Source organism: Anarhichas minor, unplaced genomic scaffold (assembly GCF_050575085.1).
Source record: "Anarhichas minor isolate MPS153535 unplaced genomic scaffold, ASM5057508v1 ptg000058l, whole genome shotgun sequence".
Lineage (NCBI taxonomy): Eukaryota > Metazoa > Chordata > Actinopteri > Perciformes > Anarhichadidae > Anarhichas > Anarhichas minor.
In genome coordinates this window covers 7,216,069-7,240,298 of record NW_027466504.1, presented here as the reverse complement: position 1 = coordinate 7,240,298, position 24,230 = coordinate 7,216,069, and the positions used below count along the sequence as shown (strand labels likewise).

Sequence of the window (24,230 nt, the reverse complement as noted above, 5' to 3'; positions counted from 1 at the left end):
TGCAGGTTTGCCACATCAAAGTAGGCAGATACCAAAATTGGACTTGACCAAAAATGGTCAGTGTACACATTTCTGAAGCAGCCAAATATATCCTAAAGAAAGCTTTTATTTAATTAGATTACAGATATATATTACATATTTATTATAATTTATAGGCATGTTCAACACTAAAGCGACCTGACCTGTACTTATCAATATTGCACAATTGCACCCATTTTGTTGTCCCCCTAAAGTAATTACAGGGTAAGCAATGTAATCAGCCGGTACTGTTCTAATGATAATGCTGAAATAACAGGTCCCAAATATCAACATGCAATTACATCCATTATGCTGTCAAAACGAAGAAGAAGAAGAAGAAGAAGAAGAAGAAGAAGAAGAAGAAGAAGGATGTAGGCAAATTGACCGATTCACTTACATAAAAAGGTTTAAAGAAAGGGTTACGGGCCGCAACACACTTCACACATCTCAGAGAAATTGTGTTGTGCTCTGAGGAGGGAGTGTTGAAACGAGTTCCTCTTTACACACAAACAAAACACGTCTGAAATGAGTTTTGGCGTGAGGCTTCTACCTCATGGTGTGAGGTGCTTTTTTTCAGCTAACACCCTTTCACCAAATGTCAATTGGCAAATAAGCCCACCCCCGAAGAAGACCCTGATTAGGCTAACCATTCTCTTTATAAGGGCCTGAGGATGCTAAATGTTGACAAATAAAGAATTATAGACCTTTAAATGGTTGCTGCGTCAAACAATAATCGATAATAATTGAAATCCTGCAAAGACACAGATGCAGACGAAGACACACAGACACGCAAACACTACCTGCATGACAGTTGTCTTATTTATGGTCTGCTCTTTACACAACAAGCCTTTGAATGCTTGTAATGGTATCATCCAGCAATCACAATATAAATGGAGACAAACGAGTGGAGGACAGACACAAACATATCATCCGCAGCACAAACGATCCTCATCTCTGACAAGATAAAGGCACAATATGACCAATGTGCCTCTCCACTAGCCTCTGGTAAGTGGACAGCATTCCTTATTTGGCTTTTGAACTTTCCCTGCTGCAGGCTTTTTCTGCTACTCCAAGACTACTATTGTTGCAGTGTGGTCATCAACAATGACCTGGGTGTATGTGTGTGTAGCTCGTATGCAGCTCCACGCTCCTCTGATTCTTGTTTTGCCATCTGAACAGGCCTGAACGACACACCCCACATTACTATTGATCTCCCAGGGAAGGCAGTAGACATCAGCCACAGACCTGTGTGAGAAAACCAAGACATCCACAACGCTTAACTGCCAAAAAGACAATGCAATTCAAACAGAAACCATGCCCTATGATTCATGACTGTTAATGGACACGATACAGGTCTCTGTTTGTGAGTGCTGAGGGAGAAGCAGAGGTCAGAGACACACTTGCAAACAAAAAAATGAAACAAAACTTGTTCTAAGTTCTCAACAAAAAACAACGGGTGGTTGTGCAAGAATGCATTGAATCTATATTCCCTGCACAGTGCAATTAATACACGTTTAATACATCATAAGCATTGCCTCAGGCTTTAGTTCAGCTTCTTGGCAAGTAATGACCCAATTACCTCTACTCAACATGTCCACATAGGACAGCCAGTCACTGGGTTCAACCCCACAGGTGTCCAGAGTGCAAGTCCAGAAACATCAAAAGACATCCTTTATGATCTCTTTTATGGTCTACTTGCTTTGCCCGTTCTGTTTACCAGAGATGTCTTTCTCAATGCTAAACGAAGCATCTTCTAACAATCTATTGCAAGTCTTGCTATGTAGATAAAAACTTTGTACCGGCCTTTGGTTTCACACAATAAGAGATAGTTGTATTGTTTTTATCACGTGCCTTAACTCTTTTTTTCTAACAACCTTTTGCAATTTAAAATGTGTAAAACATTCAGCTACCCTGTGTTAGGACATTTAACTGCAGGGAAATAATACAACTATTGTGGAAAAGAGAGGGAAGCAAAAATACAGGTTATGTGACAAATTATATGTTTCAGGGACAGGCAACCATTTCCCACGAAGAGCTATGAGAACTCATTTTGTGTACAATGGCCAGTTTTCAACAGCTTATTAAGGCTAAACTGCCTTCTACATGTTCACAGTGTTTCCAGTATAATTATGCAATGTATCGTCATACAATGGTTCGTATAATATCTTACAAAAAGTTCTGTTTCATTTTTCGTGCATTCTCCCTACGAATGAGTATTACTTGGTACAAAAGTACAAACAGTGAATTATGTGATATTAAAGTGCCATACCAAAAATATACTGCTAATATTTTGTATTATTTGTATGTCATGCCGGTCATACTCATGTAAAACAAAATGCACAAACATTGGGAAGAAGACATACAGTAGAAATTAGGAAGGTTTTTTCACTATGTGGGTTTTATTTGAATCCAGGTGCATTCACTAATTAGTTACCCCTCTTCCTGGCTGACGGTGTACTAATGACTTTGGCTGGAATGAAAACCTGCAGACTCATAGCCTTCCTTGGCATATAGCTGCTCATCCTCACTCCAGACAGTAATGAATAGCCAGTTTAACAGACCAACTGAGCTAACCACCAGAAAAACAAAGCACATCCGATTGTTTATAGCATCTAATTTGTGTCCAAGACTCAGTCCGTGCTGTTCTCCCTGCATCTGCACCTCCGGTCTATCTGCACAGTCTGAGGGGACTACCCTCCCCCTGCTGCGTCCACTCCTTATGCTGTGTTCCTGGAAGACTGAAAAGGAGTAATCAATGAGTCATGTGTCCTGATTACAACCAACTCCCTATGGAGCATCTTCAAAGGGCTCCAGAGGAGATGGAGAGAGGGAGCATTGCCCTCCATGGGGTAATTACAAGTTGGGGCTCCATGGTTTCTACTCCTTTTTCTGTGGAGAGTCAGGCTTAAAGACAGACCAGTTAACAATTGAGCCAGTCCTGTTAGCGCAGTGGGAGGCGCTTCCAACCACCGGTGGTGCATGCCATCCAAAATTATACAAATCCACCCTTATGCTCACACAAAAAGCCCACTGTTTATGGTGAGACTGTAACAGATGAGGAGAACATTAACAAAGACAAAAGATACTCAAGAGAAAGACGTGGAGAGTTTTCAGGTTTGGTGCAGCTGAGTACATGCCTGTCTGTCCCAGGAAAACAAGCCAAATGTTTATGAGTTAAAAGGGCCATAAACCTAGACAAACACAATTAAGCACTGTCTGGATGCCTTAGGCCTCCTGTTTTTCTCCACTATAGCTTGTCCAATAATATTCACAGAGCCAGTACCAATTTTCAAAAAGAACTTCATAATGTTATGTATGTTAATAAAATATTTTTTCCCCTATTTTTAAATGAGGACTGTCTGTTCAGGCACCACTGAAACTGAAAGGCCATAGACTTGTAATTACTATTATTACAGTTTGATTAGCAGCTGCATAGCTGAATCCAGTGTTGTGCATCTGTTGCCAATTTAGATGTGATCGTTTATTATTATGACTGTAAACAATGGTTAATTAGAGCTTAAAATGATGACTACATCGAAAGTTTACCAGGAGTGGCAGCATGGAGACAGTTTGGCTGATGGTGTCTTTGGGTTAAGACTCCAGTAAACTCTGTCTGCACGGTAGCAAACAAAAAAAAGGGGTGATCAGAGACAAAACAGTCATTAGCTATGATGAGGGAGAATAATACAGCAACTGAGTGGGTTTGTGAGTGTATGTCTGGAATTGTTTAAATGTAACCTGTGTTATGGTTACCACATACAAACAAAATCTACAAGAGATGAGGCATACATAATGCTTGTACTGCTTGCATTGTTATGCTGCTGTGCTGCACTCACGCATACATGTTGGTAGAAATGTCAGACTCTAATTTCTTACTTTGCCAAAATACTCTACTATAGATTACTTTAAATATTTCAACTTCACCACCATAAAAAAGCAAAATCTTAACAACATCATCAGGAAACCAGCAGTCCACACTGGATTATGTGCTTCATTGTGGTGGTTGATTGCAATTCTATTTTTGAGCATATCTATTTAAATGAGGCGTAACGACATTGTTTAAATATGGTATGCCACCAAGAATAATTCATTATCCATTACTGCCCTCTTCTGGACAAAATGTAATTAGCCGACAAAGCAGACTGCTTTTGCCATCCTCTTTTGATTTAGTGTCAAAGGTATATGGATCTTTAATAAACAAGATAAGTTGATCAGCAATATAGAATTTTAAGCTTTATACAATATAACAGGTGATATAATAATTGATTAACTAGGCATATTTTGCGACCTGTAATACAAAATGAATTGTGTTGTTTGTGATTGCATGGAATTAAAAAAGATTAATATAAGTCTGTTATATGGGTCCACGCACGAACTATAATTGTGCATTACAGTCGAGTATTCATATAGTCACAATAATACCAGCAGTTAACGTCATTACTTGTTTCCAATTTCAATGCTGTCAGCCCCTTAATCTAAAACAGTGGAAAGTCACTCAGCATGTTATTATACCAGACCTATTCATTATCACTCAATGGAAAACCGCTCTCTCCCAGTCGAGTATAACAGTTGGCATTACGACGTGTCTGACGGGCCATGAAGGCAGCATCACACCCTAATTTTTCCCAACATCCGGGACCTTTGGATCTAACCACCGGGCAGTGAAAAGCGCTGGAAAGGCGGACTGATGACAGCTGTCAGTGTGGACAAAAACACTACCAATCTCTGAATGGCTCTCCCCTAAACCTCCTGGAGAAAGGGACAACGCCTTGGCAGTGTCGCGGTTGATTTGAAGGTGTCGCGGAGGTAACGTTACATATTTGGGATGGGGAATATGACGGGAGGATCAATGCCAGTTTGCCCTGTCTGCCTCTCAGGAGAGTCGAGGTTAGCCCCACTGGCTAGCCAAGCTATCTACCCAGCTAGATCAGCGTTGGCTCCCAGAGATAGTCGTCGGTGCTGGGGGTCATTGCTGGGGAACGTACATGTGTGGATAGTTCTCGTTTTTGTAAAGCGCTCGCTTCAGCGGTGGCGGAGGAATAACCTAAAAAGGTGACGCTAGCTAACTCTTTAACGAGAATTCCGAGAGGACGAAATGCTAGTTAACGCTAGCACCTCTAGTTAGCATACAGTTGAGCTGGCTAACCCTAGTCAACGTAAATGTTAGCATAATTAGCTAGCTAACGCTCACAGGGCAGTACATTGAGATACCTTTTAACCTAACTCTATCCCTTTCCTATGGCCATGGTCTAGGTATATTGTTAGATTTGTCTGTGGTTGGAAAACTGTCCGAGTTAACGTTTCAGTAAGTTAGCTGAAGATGGTTGAATAACGTAAGCTACGTAACTTATCATCTTGTTGTATATTGACCATGACTTATCATTGATTTGTTAGCAAGGGACGCTGAGGTGGTCAAACTATTAAATTTGATTTATGGCTCCACGGGGTTCAGATCATCAAACGTCTTCAATGAGTGCTCGTCTCTCTTGTGTCTTCTGACTCAGCTGGGTTCTAAACTAGGCGTGTTCCCCCTGTCTTTACCAGCAAGCTATAGTGCTCTTTTGTTACTGTGATCTCACTAATATTGTCAAGACCTCAAATACATTATCATGTCGATGATGAAGAATACTATAAAACCAGCTAATGCAAGCCAGTAAACAATCGTGGTTTCAGATCATTTTCAAATGTATAGCTTTATATACTCATTCCCTCTGTAAACATCAGTAGCTGTTGTTTATTTGAATGTTGTGTTCAAATGCTGAATTATAAGGATGCAGTGGTCCTGCATGTCACGTTAAAGCTGGTTCATGGGAGATGGGGAGTGTATGGGTTGTTGGTGAGATTGGCGTGAATAAAATCATACTCTATGAAATGTAGTTGAAACTGAAGAATGCACATCACATTATTCCCTAACTTAGCTTTGTTTACAGACTATTAGAATACGCTTCTTTTGTCTCTGCTTTTTTTCCTGTAGCTGTCGACATACGCTTCTGTGTATTTTCTGGCCTTGCACATCATTGGTGGAGCTACAGTTGCAGAGGCAACATGGGGACACAAGGCTCTGGTAGAAAGCGTGCCCCCGTGAAAGACCGGTTCTCAGCAGAGGATGAGGCTTTGAGTAGCATTGCTCGGGAGGTAAGTTCAAACTCCATCATATACACCCTGTTTTTTCTAATTTGGGTCAAAGTGGAATGAATCTAGGCTATATTCTCCCTACATTGCTCTATTCATGCAATGTTTAATCAATTCTAATGTAATTTTTATCCTGCTCAAATTGTCTTGTTTATCCTTCTCCAGATGATGGGCTTTTTAAGCATAGGTGGAAGATTGCTTTGTCAGCCTCGGATGTCGTTAATTTGTGCAGCAGCCCCATCACAGCACCATTCTGTTTAAAACACAGGGATCATGACTATACAGATGAAACCATTATATGCATTAATGAATATTAGTGGCTGACACTGCACTGGGGCTGAAAGTGAGCCCTTATTAGCTAAAACCTAAATGTAATGTATTGCCAAAGCTTGAAAACGTTAATGTTTAAACGGGCTATTTTCAGTTGCATCTATAGTCAACGTTGTATCATTAACTACACACAAAATGCTTTGACCGTCTTCTAAATGTTAAGTGTTTCTATTTTGTGATACCTTTCTAAAAAAACGAAAGTATTATTTATGAAATTGACTCGGAAGAACTCAAATAAATGGATTGGAAAAAATCTAAATATGGTCAATTTGGGATTGGCAATTTGTGCCAGACAGGTTGTTTGTTTTTTCCCTAATATTTGCAGAAAACATTATTCTTTATCATGTCCAGGTAATTTGTTTTTCTAAAGATTGGGTAAATTATTCAACTATATTTGTATCTTTCAAACATTAGTGGATTGTGATTCTTTTTTGTGTTCTTCTGAAAACCAAACTATTCATTACAACAGGGATATATTGGGACGACTAACAAGTGATGGCGTAAACATAAGCAGTTCTGGTAATCAAGTGAACTCTGACTATCTCTGCAGTTTAATAGGATTTGTCGTCGGTACTGTTTGTGAACAGCTCTGGGTAGATTTCTTGAATATTGGGAGCAATTTCAGATTCAAATGCAAACTGCTGAATAATGTGTCGCGTGTTAGGCTTGCTTGCTAAATTCTCCATTTAACACCCGTGTGTTTGATTTGAAACGTGGCGGTCATAGTCGTGTCAGCAAATGGGACTCTGACGCATATACTTAAATGTGGATATTCAGGTTCCGATGGTTACTGTGTTTCAGCTCAAGTGAGTGGAGACAGCTGGTTTGGACCACCGAGAGATTGACTTGACTTGTAGTGTTTTCATTTGGGGGAGAGAAGCTGCCTAGCCTGTAACGACATGCCCTGGGATTATTCCATTTTGTTCCACAGCAGGGCTGCCATTCCTTTGCCTTTTTTCAGAGTGAGGTAGCCAACAACATGAAATGCAAAGATCAGTTTTCAGAGTTTTAATGTCTCTTTTTATTGCAGGTGTAAGGGGGGGGGGGAAAAAGCCACATTATCTGCAGATTGTCTTTGAAGCTTTATGGTCACATTGTTTCTTGTTTTTACAGGTAGAAATGTAACACTGGATAAGTTGTCTTCGCTTAAATATTTGCCTTGGCCCATTTTAAGAATACTTTTTTTTTTTTTTTAATCTGTGCAGTTTCTCACTCTTGGGCACTAAGCACAACGGCTCCATTTGCTCTCTTTATAGTCATGCAGGCCGGTCATAGAAACATGAGTCATCCGACCCTCCCAGTCAGGTTTTGAATTTGAATCTCTTTGTGGAGCAAAGCGGAGATTAGATCAACGGTGCAGGGCGCTCAAGGGGTCAGTGTCTAACCCGCCAGCCTCTCAAACAAATCTTCAAAACACTGCAGCTTCTGCCTTGTGTTGTCTGTGCCTGGTTAGGAAGAGTTACTGCCTGCCTGCGCCTGGCACCAATCACTGCTGAGAATGACTGTGAATTTGAGCCTACACCTTCCCCAGCTCAGTTCTGAGGCCTCTTCCATTTCTGGCCACTCAGTCCTTCTGAACACCAGCAGCTTGCTTAGTAATCTGACAGTCGCCATGTGTTAGAATTAGATGATCATCTCATTCCCGTTGTCCCTCAGATTAGGATCTAAGGGAGCGAATGGTACTTGAACATGGCAATCATTGACGTGTGTGTGTGTGTGTCTGTGTGTGGAAGCTATAGTTCATAGTTCATATGATTTGTGATATCAAGTCATTATTGCAATGGAAAGTTTTTCACTTTCTCTCTCTCTGTAGACTGTCGGCAGACAGAGAACATCTTAGTGTTTGAACAACTGATGGACAAGGACTACCTGTTTGATCAGACTTCATCCCCCTGTCAATGCAAGCTTTTTAACACTAGTTGAATTTTATTGGACATTTAAAATTTTTGTCGTATTAGAAGCAAGCAATGAATGTTTTCAAGGATTAGTCTGGTGTCATTTTAATGTTGCAAAATAGACCAAAGTTAAGCTGTTAACATAAGATGGAGTGACTGTGCAGGCCTATTTTTATTTTTATTTTTTTTAAAGCTGAAGATCTATGTTTTTGTATTTGTGTGTAGTAGTATGTCTTCGCTTTTTGATGTCTATATAATGAAGTAACTTGTTGATTTAGCAATAAGCAGTGTATTTGTCGTTAAACCTGCCAGGGTTTATTGCTAGATACAATTCTGTATTATGTTTCATTGATGTTGAAGCATTCTGTTTACATATCAGCACCTTTCTTTTAATATACCTATTGCAAGCTTATTTCCTACCAGTTTAATTCATTTAATTTGATTTCATTGGTGCTGCCCTAACCGGGGTATTAGCTCAGTATACACAATTCATTGTTGGGAGCGCTCCAGATGAGCTCATAGAGAATTGCTGGACTCTTACTGCCCAGATTGCTGTAGGTGTGTTTGATGGTGAACTTCGGCTGCTCAGGTTACCCTTCCAGCCTCATGATATCGCCGTCAGAGAGCCGGAGCCGGGGCCGGATGGGCCGGGCTATAGATAGGACAGAGACAGAGCGCTCAGCTGTGCTGCTGTGCATAGCGGGTCATACTGTCAGACTGCTCAACAGGTGCAGAGCACAGGGCCAGCCGTGTCGCTCGCTTTCTCATTTGCTCTCTCTTCATACCCTCGCATATGTACTTTTATTTTTATTTTTTATACCTTGTACCAAGTTTAAATGTTTGGCCGTCAGTTAGATTCCAAAATCACACAGAGCGGCCGTAGGAATTACCCCACAGTGCACGAACGTTCATTCACAAAAGGGCATTTAACCGTAGGTGTTCATGCAGTTTTACAAAAGAAAATCTTACATAGTACACAAAAAAGGAATCACAAATCATTCGATATAAGTCATTAGTGATGATGGAATTTAAGATTTATGTATTGGCTACTAAATGGGTATTACTGTACCTCACTCATCACCCCAACTTTACTTTTATTCCTTTTACGCAACACTAGGCGTGTAGGCAAAAATAACCTGAATTTGGGTGGTTGTTCATCATTATTATAAAACGGTGTTCGTTCACTCCAGGCTGGTATTGAAACAGGAATAGCCTATGCACACCGGCCTTCTATTCTGGCAGTGCAGATAAGAAGTTGCTGGAATGCTGACAGTGTTTGTCTGCTGTGCGATACTGTACACAGTACACCACATGCTGTATTTATGGACTGTCTTTTAACAACAGATAAAGGCCTGTGCTCCAGAAGCAAGCGTGCCGTTCTTTGTTGGTGGGATGTTCAGTTTCAGAGCGTGTAAATGGTATTATGGAAGTGATGGAAGGATAGTATACATAGTCACCTGTGTGACTCTTCAGGGCTGTGGAGGCGTTTGCCTAAATTAGCTCCTTGTGCTGAGCTCCTGGCCCCCAGAGGAGTTTGTCTTTGCGTCCCACTTGTTTGTGCTATAGGTTCAGCTAGTTCTGAAATTGCCTCTGTGTTTATCGACTGTGCAGAACCACACTCTGTTTTCTCTTGATCCTGAACCCCTCTGTCAGTTTGTTTGTGCACTATTGGCATCTCCCCCGTGAGGTCTGTACGTCAGCCCTCCTGGAACTGATGGTTAGCACATGTTGGTGATGAGGCGTCCCAAGAGCTGTGGCTCACGGACTAAACTGGTCAGCTGAGGGCACACGGTACAGTGTGAACTCTGTGGAGAATTTATACTGTCCATATTCTATCCTGACCAATAGTTGATTTAGTAAGTTTATAATATTTTTTGAGAGTAAAACATTTAATCATCGTAATACATCAGCCAATATTAATATATTTTTACGTTAAGGATGAACAAGCATTTTTTTTTTATAAGGAACCCTATGAATGTGTTCAGTGGAACAATTCTACTGCTCTCTGGTGGGTGAACTGTGACTTAGTAACTGTTTCTAATTGACCTCAAATATATCTTTGGCATTTCTGTACCAACATATACGGAGGTACCTGTACAGAGGTACCTGTACAGTTGTAGGTAACTGCATTATTCCTAGTGTGAGGTCACCAACAAGTCTCTGTGTGCTCTGTTGTATTGAGCATTTAAAAGGCAGTATTCTCTATAGTAAGTAAATACATTTTATTCTACACATGACACATTATCCTGATGCTGCACATAACTGTCCTCTCCACTAGATTGTGTATATATGAGAAAACAAAGCAGTTCTGCTTCTTTTTTCATTTTGTTTTTTTGATTTGTTTGATATAACTAAACAATAAACTACAATGTTATAACCATGGAGCGCTTCCATAAAGTCAACCTAATCATTAATTAGTTTCCAGCTAGTGAAAGAAGCTGGGCTTATCAACCATGAAGAAATGTACATTTTCCACGGTCTCCTTTCTCTTACAGGAGACTCATAGAAATAGAAACCCTTTTTATTGTCATATACATATACACGAAATTTGACTTCTGCATTTGACCCATCCCTGTATATAGGGAGCAGTGGGCTGCCTATATACAGGGATGTACATCCATATACAGGGCTCATGTACATCCTACTGTGTGATTGGTTGTTGATTGAAGATATTCCCTTCATTGTGTTTTGTTTTTGGGTTTTTTTCCTTTGCACTCACTGGGTGTGTCTTCCAGAGAAAGGCACCTTTACGAGTTTCCAGCAATGGCTAACAAGTGTGTTCATGTTGTGTCTTACAGGCGGAGGCGAGGCTTGCAGCCAAGAGGGCGGCTCGAGCGGAGGCCAGGGATATTCGAATGAAGGAACTTGAGCGGCAGCAGAAAGAGGTATAAAAAAACAAACAAAGTGGATCTCATCGGCAAAGATGCACCGTCTACCCATCAAGGGAGCCAATGCACCATAACTGCTGCTCTCAGCACAGATCAACTGGAGATTGAATATGGAAACTGGCCTTGTTTTCTCCTTTATTTATTTATTTGGGACAGTTGCCACATTAACTGACTCCGTGTTGGCAAGCTACTCATCTGCCTCCATAGTGCAGAGGAGCTGCTTGGCCTTATGCCTTAAAAGACATTTTTAGATTAATCTGACTGTTCATATACATAAATATATACCCACAGGAAGAAAAATGAAAGTGCTGCATGTCCACAGATGAAACCAAAAGTTCTATTCCTGAAGTGAATGTCACCCAGTTTTTTTTTTTACGTTTCAGCAGTTTTGAGTGAAGTATGATTGTATGTTTTTGGTTTTTCCTGGCACGTCTCCCCCTGCCCAGCGTTCTTGCCTCTCCTCCAGCAGTGGCAACAGAAAATGGGGTCAGATCCACCAGTGGATGGTAGGCGAGCACGAGAGGGTTGCAGCCGCTCACTCCACTAACCCGGCCTGTTGTGTGGGATTGAGCCCCAGTCAAGCCTGACCATTTAGCTCCACTTGACTCCCAGACTACACTGCACCTCACTGTAGAAATATGTATTTGCTTTGGAGACACTGTAATCTGTGGTTGTGTGTTTTCATAGAGCATGCATTGGCCTTTGACTTTATTTAGGGTGGGTGAGTCTGCAAGCAAGTAGGCGGTTTGGACGTTAAGTTTTACTCCTCCAGCTGCTTCAGAAAGGATGGAGGCTGTTGAATGTTGATGAACAACTTTTGCATGCAATGGATCTCTGTGTTTTGATGCAAGAAAGAGAAGCAGAGGTTTCATTGGGTGCAGTCTTGTTGCCTTTAAAAAAAAAAAACAGATGAGACACAAATGTGCAATATTACCTGTTTTTGTGTATCGCTAATCTTGCTGCTGCCATGCTTGAAGCGGATAACATTTGCAATTGTTTGACATCCTTTTGGTTATAAACATGATCACCAAAGTTGTTTTGCATGTTTTGGTCTTTGCTTAGCAACTGTTGAGCGTTGCAGTGACCTTGCCGCTCTACTTTCACTCTGTAATCTTTCCCAACTTTCCTTCCTCACTCCAGGCTGACTCAGAAAAAGCCCGAGGCTCTAGTAGTAGTATAACCAGCCGTCATCGCCGGGTCTGTATCTCCCCCACACGCTTCCTCTTTGTCTGCCTGTGTTTCCGTTCTTCTTTTCTCCTTTAATCCTGCAGTTAATGTCTCATCAGACATATTCCTCTCTGTCTGCTTCTCTGCTGTGACTCCATGTTTCCACACCAACAGGGGCTGGATGATGATGTCATGTCAGTCCGCAGCTACAGGGTGCGTAATGCATAATAAATCTCTGGAAGTTTCTTTTATTAAGACTGCTCTCTCACAGGGTCACACAGATGTGAGAAAAGCCATTGTCCTTGTTAGGGAAGTGCTTTGCGTCATTTCATAAAATGGTTGGAACGTGAAGATTTCCCCTAATCTTTGCTTTTCTTTTTGTTTTTAATTTGAAGTCAACATCATCAGCAACACGTGACTTGGGGTCTAACAGTCGATCCAGTTCCCATAGAAAAGATGTGTTGGTGCGTTGTGAGTGCACAATGTGTATACGTGTGGAGTTTGGCAACTGATTGATTGGATGAACTGATTCTCAGCATGTAACTGGAGTTCATGTCTGGCTAACTTTAACGTGCAAAGCAGAATTCACTCTGAGTCAAAAGGATGTGCTCGGATACAAACAGCTGATTTAAGATTTCCAAATTTCCTTGGTGTTTCCACTTTCCTTTCGTCTGGCTCATCTACTTCTGCTCCAGTTATTCTCTTTTCATATCGGAGATTCACCTACGACAGATTAGGTTATACCTGGAGAGAGACGTGTCACTGAAGCCACTGTCTGTTGTACTTTATTCTCTACAATGAATTTCTCCCTGAATCATCTTTGAATGCTTTGCTGTGTGATTCTGATGAGCTGACACTAAACTTTGATATAGAATGTTCAGCTTTTAAAGTGTTGAGAATGTTTACCTTGACGAGACATTTAGTGCAGTTCTCATCAAACACAGAAACTCAAAGCTGTTTTCACCAGGATTACGTAGGCAGCGTCTGCATTTGCACCGGTTGATACAACAAACTTAAGGCTGACTGTGTTTTCAACATTATAATAACACACAACCACCATAATTGTCAGAGTGACACTTACAGATGTTTTTGTTCTTGACAGGTCATATAGAAATGCAGCGTTTGCTTGCGTGTTGGATTACTTGTCGCCTGTTGAACAACTAACATATTGTTGGTGAGACGCGTGGAGTGTGTTTCTGCTAGCACGCACCTAACGGCTTCCCAGCTGTTTAATCATTGTAATTCTTGTGACTCCTGTTCTCTCTTCAGTCTGATGGCCTCTCCTCTAGCTCCACCCTCAAGAGTTCCCGCTCCACTGTATGTACCTATGTGATGATCAGCTGTGTATCACTGCTTCTTCCTCTAGTCCTTTTGCCTCATTTTTAATTTTTGTTGTGGGTTGAACAGAGTTCTGTGTACAGTGACCTGTACGGCCATAAAAGGGCCTCATCCAGCTCCTCGAAGAAAGACCTGCTGGTCAGTGTACCCCTAGTGTTTGTGTGTCTTCTGCAGCCTTAAGCATGGAGGCAGTGTCGACTAATGATGGTGGCTTGCCGTGATGATTTACTGCTGATCGACTTTACCCGTGATGAGATTGACTATTTATTGTCTTGTGAAGTGTCACATAGATGTTGGCCAAGCCATGTTGAGTGTGTCTGAAAAAGATAGTAGTCTGACCCTTGAGGATACAATTTGTTATGTTGGTGTTTGTTTGAGGTCAACGTTATGTTACTACCCTTCCAGACTGGACTTTACCACGATCAAAGGAACTACTCCAGCCTAACGAAGACAAAACCAACGCCTCCTCCCTCCACCTCCACCTATCGGCCTCGGGTCGGTCCCCCTGACAGTGCTGTCCAACTTTCAACCCTTTTCATACACAGGCTGATCAGAGCCAGTTGAAGCAGTATACTACTATCTGCATGGTCTAGTTTATTGGACATTTATATGCATAACAAACGTGTTGTATAACTGCAATAAGAGACATTGTTTGTGTCATAAAGGCAAAGAGAAAATCATGGTTTTGAGGTTGGTGTAGTTTACCCCTGTGAAGCAGTTCTTGTGATCATTTGAATTTACGTAGATTACTTGCTGACTGACAAAGGTGGTTCTTCACCAGTATTAAAACATTCCACAGTGTCACCTGACCCCCCCCCCCCCCCCCCTGCTCCTCAACACTTTTCCCCCTAAAAGTTACAAGCTCAGCGACACATTCATCCTGTTTCCCTTTTCTGCAGCTCTTTAGTCTCTCACACTCCAAGCACAGCTTTCCTCTGTCCTCTAAACTGACATTTCCCGGCTCCCCTCCTCTCTGACAGGCCACTACTTCTTCCTCCTCCACCGTTGGCACGGGGCTGCCTCGCAGCTACAGCATGGTCAGTTTCCGTCCACTTGAGTCGCCAATGTCTCTCTGCATGCCTCATGTTGCCTTCAGAAGTAAACATTCCCCCCCTCTCGTGGCCACATACATCTGATAGGATGCTCAGGGTGGCTGGGACTGCTTATATTTAGCTCCTGGACACTCTGAGCACTTGGCAGTGGCCAGAGATTGGTGCTTCATTTAGATAAGGCAGAAGTTTGCGTGAAGCCAGGGCTTTTGTTGTAGAGCACTGAAACAAATGGCCTACTTCATGTTTTGAAATGCAGAGTTTTTCTGTTTATTGCATGGCCCAGAGAGTCTGTCTACTTAGCTAGTGCGCCAAAGATTCATGCTCCCCCCCCCCCCCCCCCCTCTGTGTTGCTGAGCCCTGCATTGTCTCCCACGTGTGCCCTCAGGCCTCTATTTGCAACGACGCCGGTCTTGGCGGCTCGGGATACACTTCAAGACCTGTAAGTCTTCTGAATGTTTGTCAAACAGCGTTAAAGCAATGTCACCACCACAGCAGCTAACCGTTGTGCATGTGGCCTGACATCTGTCCTCATGTTGATCCCTTGTGCTGTCCTCCTCCTCCCATCCGCAGCCCTCTGAATACAGCTGTTACTCCTCTAGAGCCAGCTCCACCCGCAGCAGCCCCGTGGTGAGCACCTCAAACCACCGCCACCCCCGCATGATGTCAGATTACACCACGCACACAGATGCCCGCTATTAACAAGCTTCCCCTCGCCCCCTCTCAACAGCAGGCCTCCCTCCTCCATAGGGACGGTGTTGATCACCCACAGCCTGCTTTAGGGAACAGCATTGTTGATTGACATCAAAGTGTGTGTATTAAGGAGTGCTGTGCAGGCTAAGATGTTGTAGCAAGATTGTCTTATCTAACTTTGCTCCAGTTGGTGTATTTGACGAAATGTTCCTAATTGCATGAATCAGCCTTCCGTATAGTGTGAGTCTTTAGAGTAATCCAATAATCTGTTCAATACAGAGACTGCTACTGGATGTCTACGGATTGCTGTTTTGAACAAGTGCGTGTGTCGTAGAAAGCCTCGGGCATGTGTCCATCCTACGTTACTTTGACTCCTCATCTTGTGCGTGTTTATGTGTGTGCGTATTCCTCTCAGTCTTCCTCTGATGACGACACTGTCAGCAGCGTGTCCCAGGATCGCTTCAGCAGAGGCCGCAGGGACAGTGTGGTGAGCTGTAGGGACCGGGCTGTACGAAGTCTAGACTGATGTTCTACTCTATCACTGTAGTAATCTAAGCTTTGCAAACTATTTGTTTCATTCTATTGTACCGCACAAGAGCCATTTAAACTCCTTGACCTTTGAACAGTGCTCTCTTCTGACTGTATATTCTGTTTCTTTCCTCACTGATGGTCTTCACTCTTTGGCCCTCTGTTGTTCTTTGTTTCTCTGTCCATACCTCACTCCTCCTCCTCTGTGTGTTGTAAGCAGTCGTCTGACTTCTCGGACATTAGTGAGTCGGCTGCTGATTATTTCAGCCGCACCAACCGGAGAGGCAGTATTGTGTCTGACTTTGATGATTTGAGCATCCCGGATTTGGACGCTGTAAGTTCACAACAGTGGGCTGAGAAGTGCAACCCCAGTGATGCATGGTGAAAGATTTGGTTTTCAAAACTCATCCCACCGTGTGTTTTTATTGACTATAAATACGTTAGGTGGTTTAAGTTCAACTGAAGTGGATGTGACTGCAGCAGCAGCATGAAAGAAAGAAATCTTCTTTTAATAGTGGTGTGATTCACTCACTCACAGTGTTTCGTTTGGTTGTGAACTCTTTATGATCTGTGAACATGCAGCACTTATCCAAGACTCCTACTAACTCCTGAACTAACTCCCTGATTTACAGATGCGGAAACGACTCCAAGCATGACATCACAGGATGGGTCTTCTCAAAATACTGATCTGTTTTTATAATATTTCTTCTCTTTATTTCAGCTGGACGACAAATGTGACAAGCAGTATACAGATTTTAGTCGGGTGAGTGCATCATGATTTAGCTTTTTACTTCTTGCGTTCAAATTCTTCACTGAGCAACGCAGTAGTCAGTAAGTTTAATCTCACACCGAACAATAAGTTGATTTCTATGCCTATCCTATGAGGATTTGCATTGGGCAGGATCACTTAAGGGCCCCCAATATCAGGTGATGGTGTTGAATAACCTGTCTGAGTTGTGCTGCGCTGTTTTTACTGACTGGAGTTTTGTGGTACTTTGTGTTCTCAGCCGTCTTCCCGATGTGCCACCCCGGGCCTCTCGGCAGCCACGTTAGCATCACTGGGTGGCACCTCGTCACGACGGAGCAGCGCAGACACGGGTAGCGCTTATGACCCCGACACCAGTCTGAGTGAACTTAGGGTAAGGCGCACAATACACACGGTGTCACACTTCTATAGAGTTTACTGTATATACTGACGAAAAAATGCTCTCATATGAATTCGATTGTACTTGTACCAGATGTCTGTCATCACATTGTTATAGAGTTTGATGCTACTACATGTCTTCTGCATATAAACCTTCCATAGCATTTTCTCTGTTGTGCCCTCTCTGCTTTAACTGTTTGTTAACTTTTTTTTAAACTTGGGTGCCCTGGTCAGGTGTATACCAGCTAGATTGTTTTTGAGATGGCAGCGCGGGTGCTTTGTTCTCTCCCCTTGAACCCGTCCCCCCCCTCTGATGCCCCAGTTCACCCCGACCGTTCCTTTCATCTGCTCTACAGGATATCTATGAACTAAAGGACCAGATTCAGGATGTAGAAGGGCGGTACATGCAAGGGCTTAAAGAGCTGAAGGTAGAGGGGCTTGATCTCACAGCATGCCTTCTCCTGTTCTCTGGAAGCAGTCACTATCTCCCCCCCCCCCCCCCCTCTGCCTCCCCACTCATACCCCTCTGTAGCTCCTAACTCCACAGTCGTGTCTTTGCATGCTCCCAGAGTGAATTGCGTATGGTCGTTCTTTTGCATGATCTTCCCTCACTTTCTGTTTTGATCCAACTTGCTGGTCGTGGCCTGAATGAAGACATCCCCACAATTCAACTGGGTTCAAATTGTTTCAGAGGAAGAGTTAAAATGCTCCTCCTGCTGACCGATAACAGCCATGCTTTCAATTCTGATGCTCTTCTACCACCCACAGTGTACGACGACCCTCTGGCTGACTCCTGCAGTCACTTTCGGCGGTTTCTCGCTCTTAGAAAGAACACTGTATGTTTTATTGATAAGAGTAGTTCACTAACAAACCTGACTCCCTTAGTGTTCTTGGTAGAGTGTGATACTGCTGATGCACTTTAGCGAGATTACTTTTCACCATCTTGTTTCCTGGTTGTTCACTTGTAGTTCTCTCTTTCAGATCCCCTTTTCACCCCAATGCCTTGTTTCACTCCTGCTAGTGATTCAGCGCATTTTAATTATTACGTGATCAATAGCACCACATATTAGTCACAAATGACCTGTTTTAAAATTCCACAAAAGGTGGTACAGAATTATACCTTTACTCAATGTTACATTTATAAAAAAAAAAAAAAGACGTGTAGTATGTTTGGCCAATGTCTGTTAAAAGGAATTGTTTTTATACCAGAGAGCCCAGCTGATGCATGTACTGCATGTGTGAGCTTAGCTTTAAACCAATTTACTGTTTATTAACATGCTCCCACCCTTATCAGGAGTCACTTGCCGAGGTGGAGGAGAAGTATAAGAAAGCCATGGTATCGAATGCACAGCTGGACAACGACAAAGGCAACCTCATCTATCAAGTGGACACACTAAAGGACGTCATAGAGGAGATGGAGGAACAAACGGCTGAGATGAAGAGGGAGCTGGAAGACAAGACAAAGGTGCAATTGACTGTTAAAAGGAAAAGATCCGAAGCTTATTTTAGTATTAAACCACATGTCAGGAATCTATTTCATGCAGGTAAAAAATGCTAAATATTTACATGGTGGGGTTGTGGCTGAAATGTTCCGTCTATGGTTTCAGGAACTACAAAGACAAAAGCACACGTGTACAGTCCTGCAGCATAAACAGGACGAACTGAAAGAGGGAATTCGCCAGAGAGATGAGCTGATAGAGGTAAGGCCGCCCTCCCATTAGGAAAACAAAAAAAAAACCTGTTTCTGCCAGCGTGAGCACATCGGACTGCTATTCTGTCAACACATTGAAAGGTGTTGGTGCCTCTGTGCAGGCTGCAGAGGAGGCTCTGTTCTGCAGGAACTTGATAAGGATTGATTGCCATTTGCCTGCCTCTAGGTCCTCTCTGTCCCTTCTGATGTTTGTCTCCGTTTCATTGTCCTATCTGACTCTCAATCATCATTTCTGTCTCAGCATAATCTCCTCAAATTAGTCTCCTCTCACCGTGTTTCGCCTGTGCCTTTTTCTCTCATTTTCGTATGTTTATGTGCATTTTCTCTCCTTTTTGTCTTTGTTCCATTCAATTATTCTGTTCTTATCCTGTACTGTCGTCTTGTCACTGCTCCCAACGCCGCTCCAGGAGAGCCAGCGAATGCAGACTAAGTTAGACACCCTCACCAGAGAGGCGTTTGACCTGCAGGAAACCATAAACTGGAAGGACAAAAAGATTGGGGTAGGAGGTCCCACAGGGGTGCTCCGACAGAACATGGGAGGCAAAAGATGATTGTGCATCCACCTCTTTTGCCTTTCATGCCGTCTCTGCATGTTGGAGATCCTTTAGGCATTAGCACATACCTGGACACATTCACAGTATGGAATTTTGCATGTCGAAATAACAGGGTTGGCGGTTTGGATCCCGCGACCTCAGCTGACAATGCAAGTGCACCGGCACCGTGTTAAAGTCTGCAGTGGGCAGCCTGTGGAATAGAAATTGTTTTGTTTAGTTTGCAATGTCAACTTAAAAATAAATAACTATTGTAGCATGACATGCATGTTCCACCTGTGGTTAGGTCATGAAGTCAGACTCTTAGTGATGAAAGCATCATAGTTATTTGTAGTTTTCACAAAGTGCAAAGTCAAAAGGATCGACCTCCTCACTGATTCTGTATCTTCAGTCCCTGCTCTCTTAATCTCCTCATCTGTGTTTGTTTGTTTGTCTTTTTTTGTTGGCGTGATGTTCACAGTCACCTCATGTTTGTGCATGGGAGATGTCTTGCTGTAGCTTGTGGTGTTGCATGTCTGTCCACAGTGGATCAAACTTCTCCTCTGCCTCTTCTCCACTCTCTTGTCTTTTCTCGTCTGTGTGGCCAGGCCCTAGAGAGGCAGAAAGAGTACTTTGATTGCATTAGGAATGAGAGAGACGAGCTCAGAGATGAGCTTGCTGACATCAAGGGGAAGGCCAAAGCAGGAGAGGTAGGTCTTCCTAAAGTCCCAGCAGAAAATACAAGACCAGAGGAATGAGTTGGTGGCCCCAAAACTGCTTTTTATACTTTTCCTTTTGGTTGGAACTAAGCCAGTAGATGCTATCAGACCTGCTATTGTGTTGCACTTTGTACTTCTCAGTCTTTGTTTTTCTTTCCATTTCATTTTCTTGACAACTGATTCACTACTGGCTGGTTTTCCATAATTCATTTGGTGTATATATACTTGACCATGACTACAGTGTACTATATCCAATTACTGGTGGATTTCTTATTTGTAATGGGTGTGCATGTAATGTCACTGTACGTAGACACGCAGTAGTTCGCATCTGCTTTTGTTTATCACATGGTAACAATGCCAAAGAGATGATTTGCAAATAACCGTACGAGAGATTCAGAATGTTTTTTTGTTTTTAAATCCAGACACGGCTTTAGAATAGGAACGGGGGTCTTTAGTTTGTGCCGTCAGGCTTTGGTTAATGCAACTTTAGACCGCCAGTGTTAAGCTACATGCATCATATATACATGTGTATCAGGGACCCTTATTTTTGTTTACAACAGTCTTGTGGCATCATGCTCTGTTGCTGGTGTGAAGACACTCACTGCTGTGCAGATCAACACCGTCTGGTAGAGAGGGGTGGCTGGCTGTTCCACAAGAACTCATTTTAAGATACATAGCTGATTGTGTTCGGCTGTTACTTACAATCAGCCATAGTTTTTAGCTGGTTCATAGCGATACGCTAGAGGCATAAGAAGCCCCCGTATGGCTGCGGGTTAAGAGGGGAGTTTACTGCGAGCAGGGCGGGTGAAGAAGTCACAATTCTGCAAAGGCTCGTGCAGACCGCACAAGCAGTTCATCCGTTCATCCCTACTGGCAGATTACTCGACGAGAGTAAAATATAACCTCAAGACTGTTTCAATCTCTGATGTACAATAATTACATTTTCTTGCTTATCGCCCAATAACCTTAATAACCACCGGTACTGTATATCGTGCAACCCTACATTTGAACAGCCACAGACAACTGACTGTTCAGTTCGTCCTACAGATCATTGTCATTTACCATGGCCTTTTACTTTTTCAAGTTTTTGATTTTTCATCGAACTGTTGGTTTGTGTCTTCTCTCATGCATGCTGAGGGCTGTAGTATATAAAGAAAGTGAAATCTGTGCATATCCTCTGTTCTGTGTTTGGCCAACAGAGAGAGTGGAACCGGTCCTCAATAACGTGTGTTCTCTCGCCACAGAAACATGGGCTGATCATCATCCCAGACGGCACTCCTAATGGAGATGTCAACCATGAGCCTCTGTCCTCAGGAATCACTGTGGTCTCCCAGGAGGCCGCCCAGGTGCTGGAGTCTGCAGGAGAGGGCCCGCTGGGTGAGTCGGGGATATTGCTCCTGTCCACATGAGCGTTTCACATGAAGGCTAAATACACTGATCTGATGGGGGTGTGAGTGGTTACAAGCACCAAAGCTTGTGATGGGAAAGACGACTCCAGTTTGTACAATCAGCATTCTCCATGTTACAGTAAATTGCATCAGCTTAATGTATTTTCCATCCGTCTTGCAGATGTCAGGCTACGGAAGTTGGCAGAGGAGAAAGATGAACTGCTGGCTCAGATCAGGAAGCTGAGGAATCAGCTGGAGGAGGAGAGACAGAAGCACACAAAGATGGACAGTACATGCATAGACGGGGAGAGGATGGAGAACGGTACAGACCTACACATTATAGAGATGCAGAGTAAGTTAGCCTTATAATTATGTATCTGATCACAGATTGTTTGAACACTTGTATTTTCAAACTCACTGGTTTCTGTTCTTCTCTGTAGGAGATGCCAACCGACAGATTAGTGAATACAAATTCAAGCTTTCTAAGGCAGAACAGGAAATGGGTACAATGGAACAAAATGTAAGTTCAAAATAAATGTCTTGTCAAACTAAATAATAGTAGTAGTGAATTATAGAAATCTAATACAGATATGAAGAAGTTAAGTATGTTTTGTCTCCATTTTCCAGATTAACAGACTTGAAGGGCAAGTGTCCAGGTACAAGTCATCAGCAGACAACTCGGAGAAAGTAGAAGACGAACTTAAAGCAGAAAAAAGGAAACTTCAAAGAGAGGTAAAGACGCCGACTAGTGCTTTATAATATGAAACTTGAAATGAAGAAGGCTGAATATAACACTCCATCGCTGGTTCAGTCATTCACAAATGTCTAAACACTACTGACCTGCTGTCAGCATCATTTCCCCCTTTTGCGTATGACGGTATCCTCTCCAGAAATCAAGGTTCTCACTTCCTGCTAATTAATGTCTCCACCTGTCTCTATCGTGATCGGGTACTCGGTCTCTAGTTAATTGTGCTTTAAACTACTTCCTGCTTCCTACCGGACCCTCATCTATTCATCCCTCATTACATGGTATTCTAATGGCTACCAGACAAGAAGTCAGGGTTGTTTAGCTCTTGCGGTCCCTCAAGTCACAACGGAACTGTGAAAACACTTCTTTTAATTATTGCGCACCAAGAAGCTGGAGTAAGTTTCAAGAGACCATCAAGTTGAAGGCCCTTGTTTTTTTGGGCAAATTCAAAGATTTGTTGAATTGATTTGATGTTGAGATCTATGAATGCTCTAAATAGTAAAACCATAACATCCTTGGTTATTATTGATATGTTCCAATGTATTATTGATGGTTGGTGGTTTTTATATTGTTTTGTAATTTATAAGACTTATTGAATGTGTTACCCGTAGTGTCCAGTAGAGGGTGCTGCCTGTGGGAGTCAGAACCACAGCGCCATCGAAATTGAGCCCCCGATCTCAATGGGTCTTTCCAGGCTAAATTAAGATTAAATAAAAACCGTTTCCCCTTTTTTTCCCCCACAGCTGCGCACAGCTCTAGATAAGACCGAGGAGATGGAGATGACCAACAACCATCTAGTAAAACGCCTTGAGAAGATGAAAGCCAACAGGAACGCCCTCCTGTCACAGCAGTGAGGCAAGGCAGCGTCACCACAGAAGCCCTTAAACTCGCCCCTCAGACCTCTGACTGCCATATTGCGTCTGGAGCACATTTCCATTTTTAGGGTTAACACTTTAAGAATTGTAGCTAACCAAAAACACTTTAAAAAAAACAACTGTAGCACAGGCAACGAACTGAACTGTGTGTTTTGTCTGGTAGTGTTTTTGGAGGGATGACTCAGAAACTTAACTAATAAAACTATAAAGTTGCTGGGAGATGGATCTGAGGAAATTTCTCTACTCGCTACTTAATTTTTCAGAGCTTTGTACTACATCATGTTATCCATGAGATGTCATATATCTCTCTGGCTGGGTGCTTGGCTGTACTGTTTTTTGTTTTTTTGATAAGTTGCATGAATGAGTATAATGATGCTTTTTAAACTATTCAACCCTCACGGCTGCTCCGGCCTTGCACCTTCCCAGCTTCCCCTCACACAGTGAAGTGCCTTTTCACACTAGGAGACCTGGGGTTCGCGCCGCTCAATGAAACAAGAATTGTTTTTAACTGGTACAGAAAGATGTATTTAAAAAGGTGCAGTCATTATTTGAAAAATATGTAAAACCAACTGTTTCTGCTGCGGTTTCATTGAAATTTTTCAAATATTTAAAAGATTTCTTGAAAATAAATGTGTAATTTACAGAAGTGTGTACCATCTGAATCTTTTCTTTTTCTTACTCTGGTTTTAGTTACAGACCATGTGACTGGAATAAAGAGACTGTTACTATAGCATCAGTCATGGAAATACATTTGCAGGTTTCCTTCATTTTCCATGCTTTTAGGTGTTTCAAGTGTAATTGTCCAGAAGGTATTTGGAAACATTCGTGGCGGTGTTCATTTCCTTCACAGAGCTCTGCTTCCTCCAAACGTCTCACGTGTTTTAGGCGGACAGGGAACACGTAGCTGTAATAAAAGTCAAGCAAGTGTGTTGGCACATTTTAGGTTTCGTAATGGGACTCGTGACCCAATTCTGTTTTTCCTGGCAGCATGTTTCAATTCTTACTTTTAGAAAACCATGTGTAGCCTTGGCACATTTAAAGAGGTTATTCAGAACAGGAATATTGTTTTTCACTCAT

General features: G+C 42.4%; 1 protein-coding gene across 23 annotated transcripts; it reads left to right on the top strand.

Moving 5' to 3' along the window:
- Nucleotides 1-4,661: 4,661 nt before the first annotated feature.
- Nucleotides 4,662-23,903, top strand: lrrfip2 (leucine rich repeat (in FLII) interacting protein 2). Of its 23 annotated transcripts, none has more exons than XM_076076553.1 (27): nucleotides 4,662-4,824; nucleotides 5,993-6,153; nucleotides 11,174-11,260; nucleotides 11,710-11,769; nucleotides 12,404-12,460; nucleotides 12,605-12,643; nucleotides 12,826-12,894; nucleotides 13,700-13,747; nucleotides 13,838-13,906; nucleotides 14,174-14,263; nucleotides 14,749-14,805; nucleotides 15,206-15,259; nucleotides 15,391-15,447; nucleotides 15,926-15,997; nucleotides 16,259-16,372; nucleotides 16,760-16,801; nucleotides 17,046-17,177; nucleotides 17,539-17,610; nucleotides 18,477-18,647; nucleotides 18,790-18,882; nucleotides 19,301-19,393; nucleotides 20,032-20,133; nucleotides 21,387-21,519; nucleotides 21,712-21,882; nucleotides 21,971-22,050; nucleotides 22,158-22,262; nucleotides 23,022-23,903. In XM_076076553.1, exons 2-27 carry the CDS (start codon nucleotides 6,064-6,066, stop codon nucleotides 23,130-23,132), a joined length of 2,268 nt encoding a protein of 755 aa, XP_075932668.1. In that variant the 5' UTR covers nucleotides 4,662-4,824; nucleotides 5,993-6,063; the 3' UTR covers nucleotides 23,133-23,903. The 23 variants fall into 23 exon arrangements, with proteins under 23 accessions (XP_075932668.1, XP_075932670.1, XP_075932671.1 ...); XM_076076554.1 differs by lacking the exon at nucleotides 4,662-4,824 and adding an exon at nucleotides 4,917-5,070; XM_076076555.1 differs by lacking the exon at nucleotides 12,404-12,460.
- The last annotated feature ends 327 nt before the right edge of the window (nucleotides 23,904-24,230 follow it).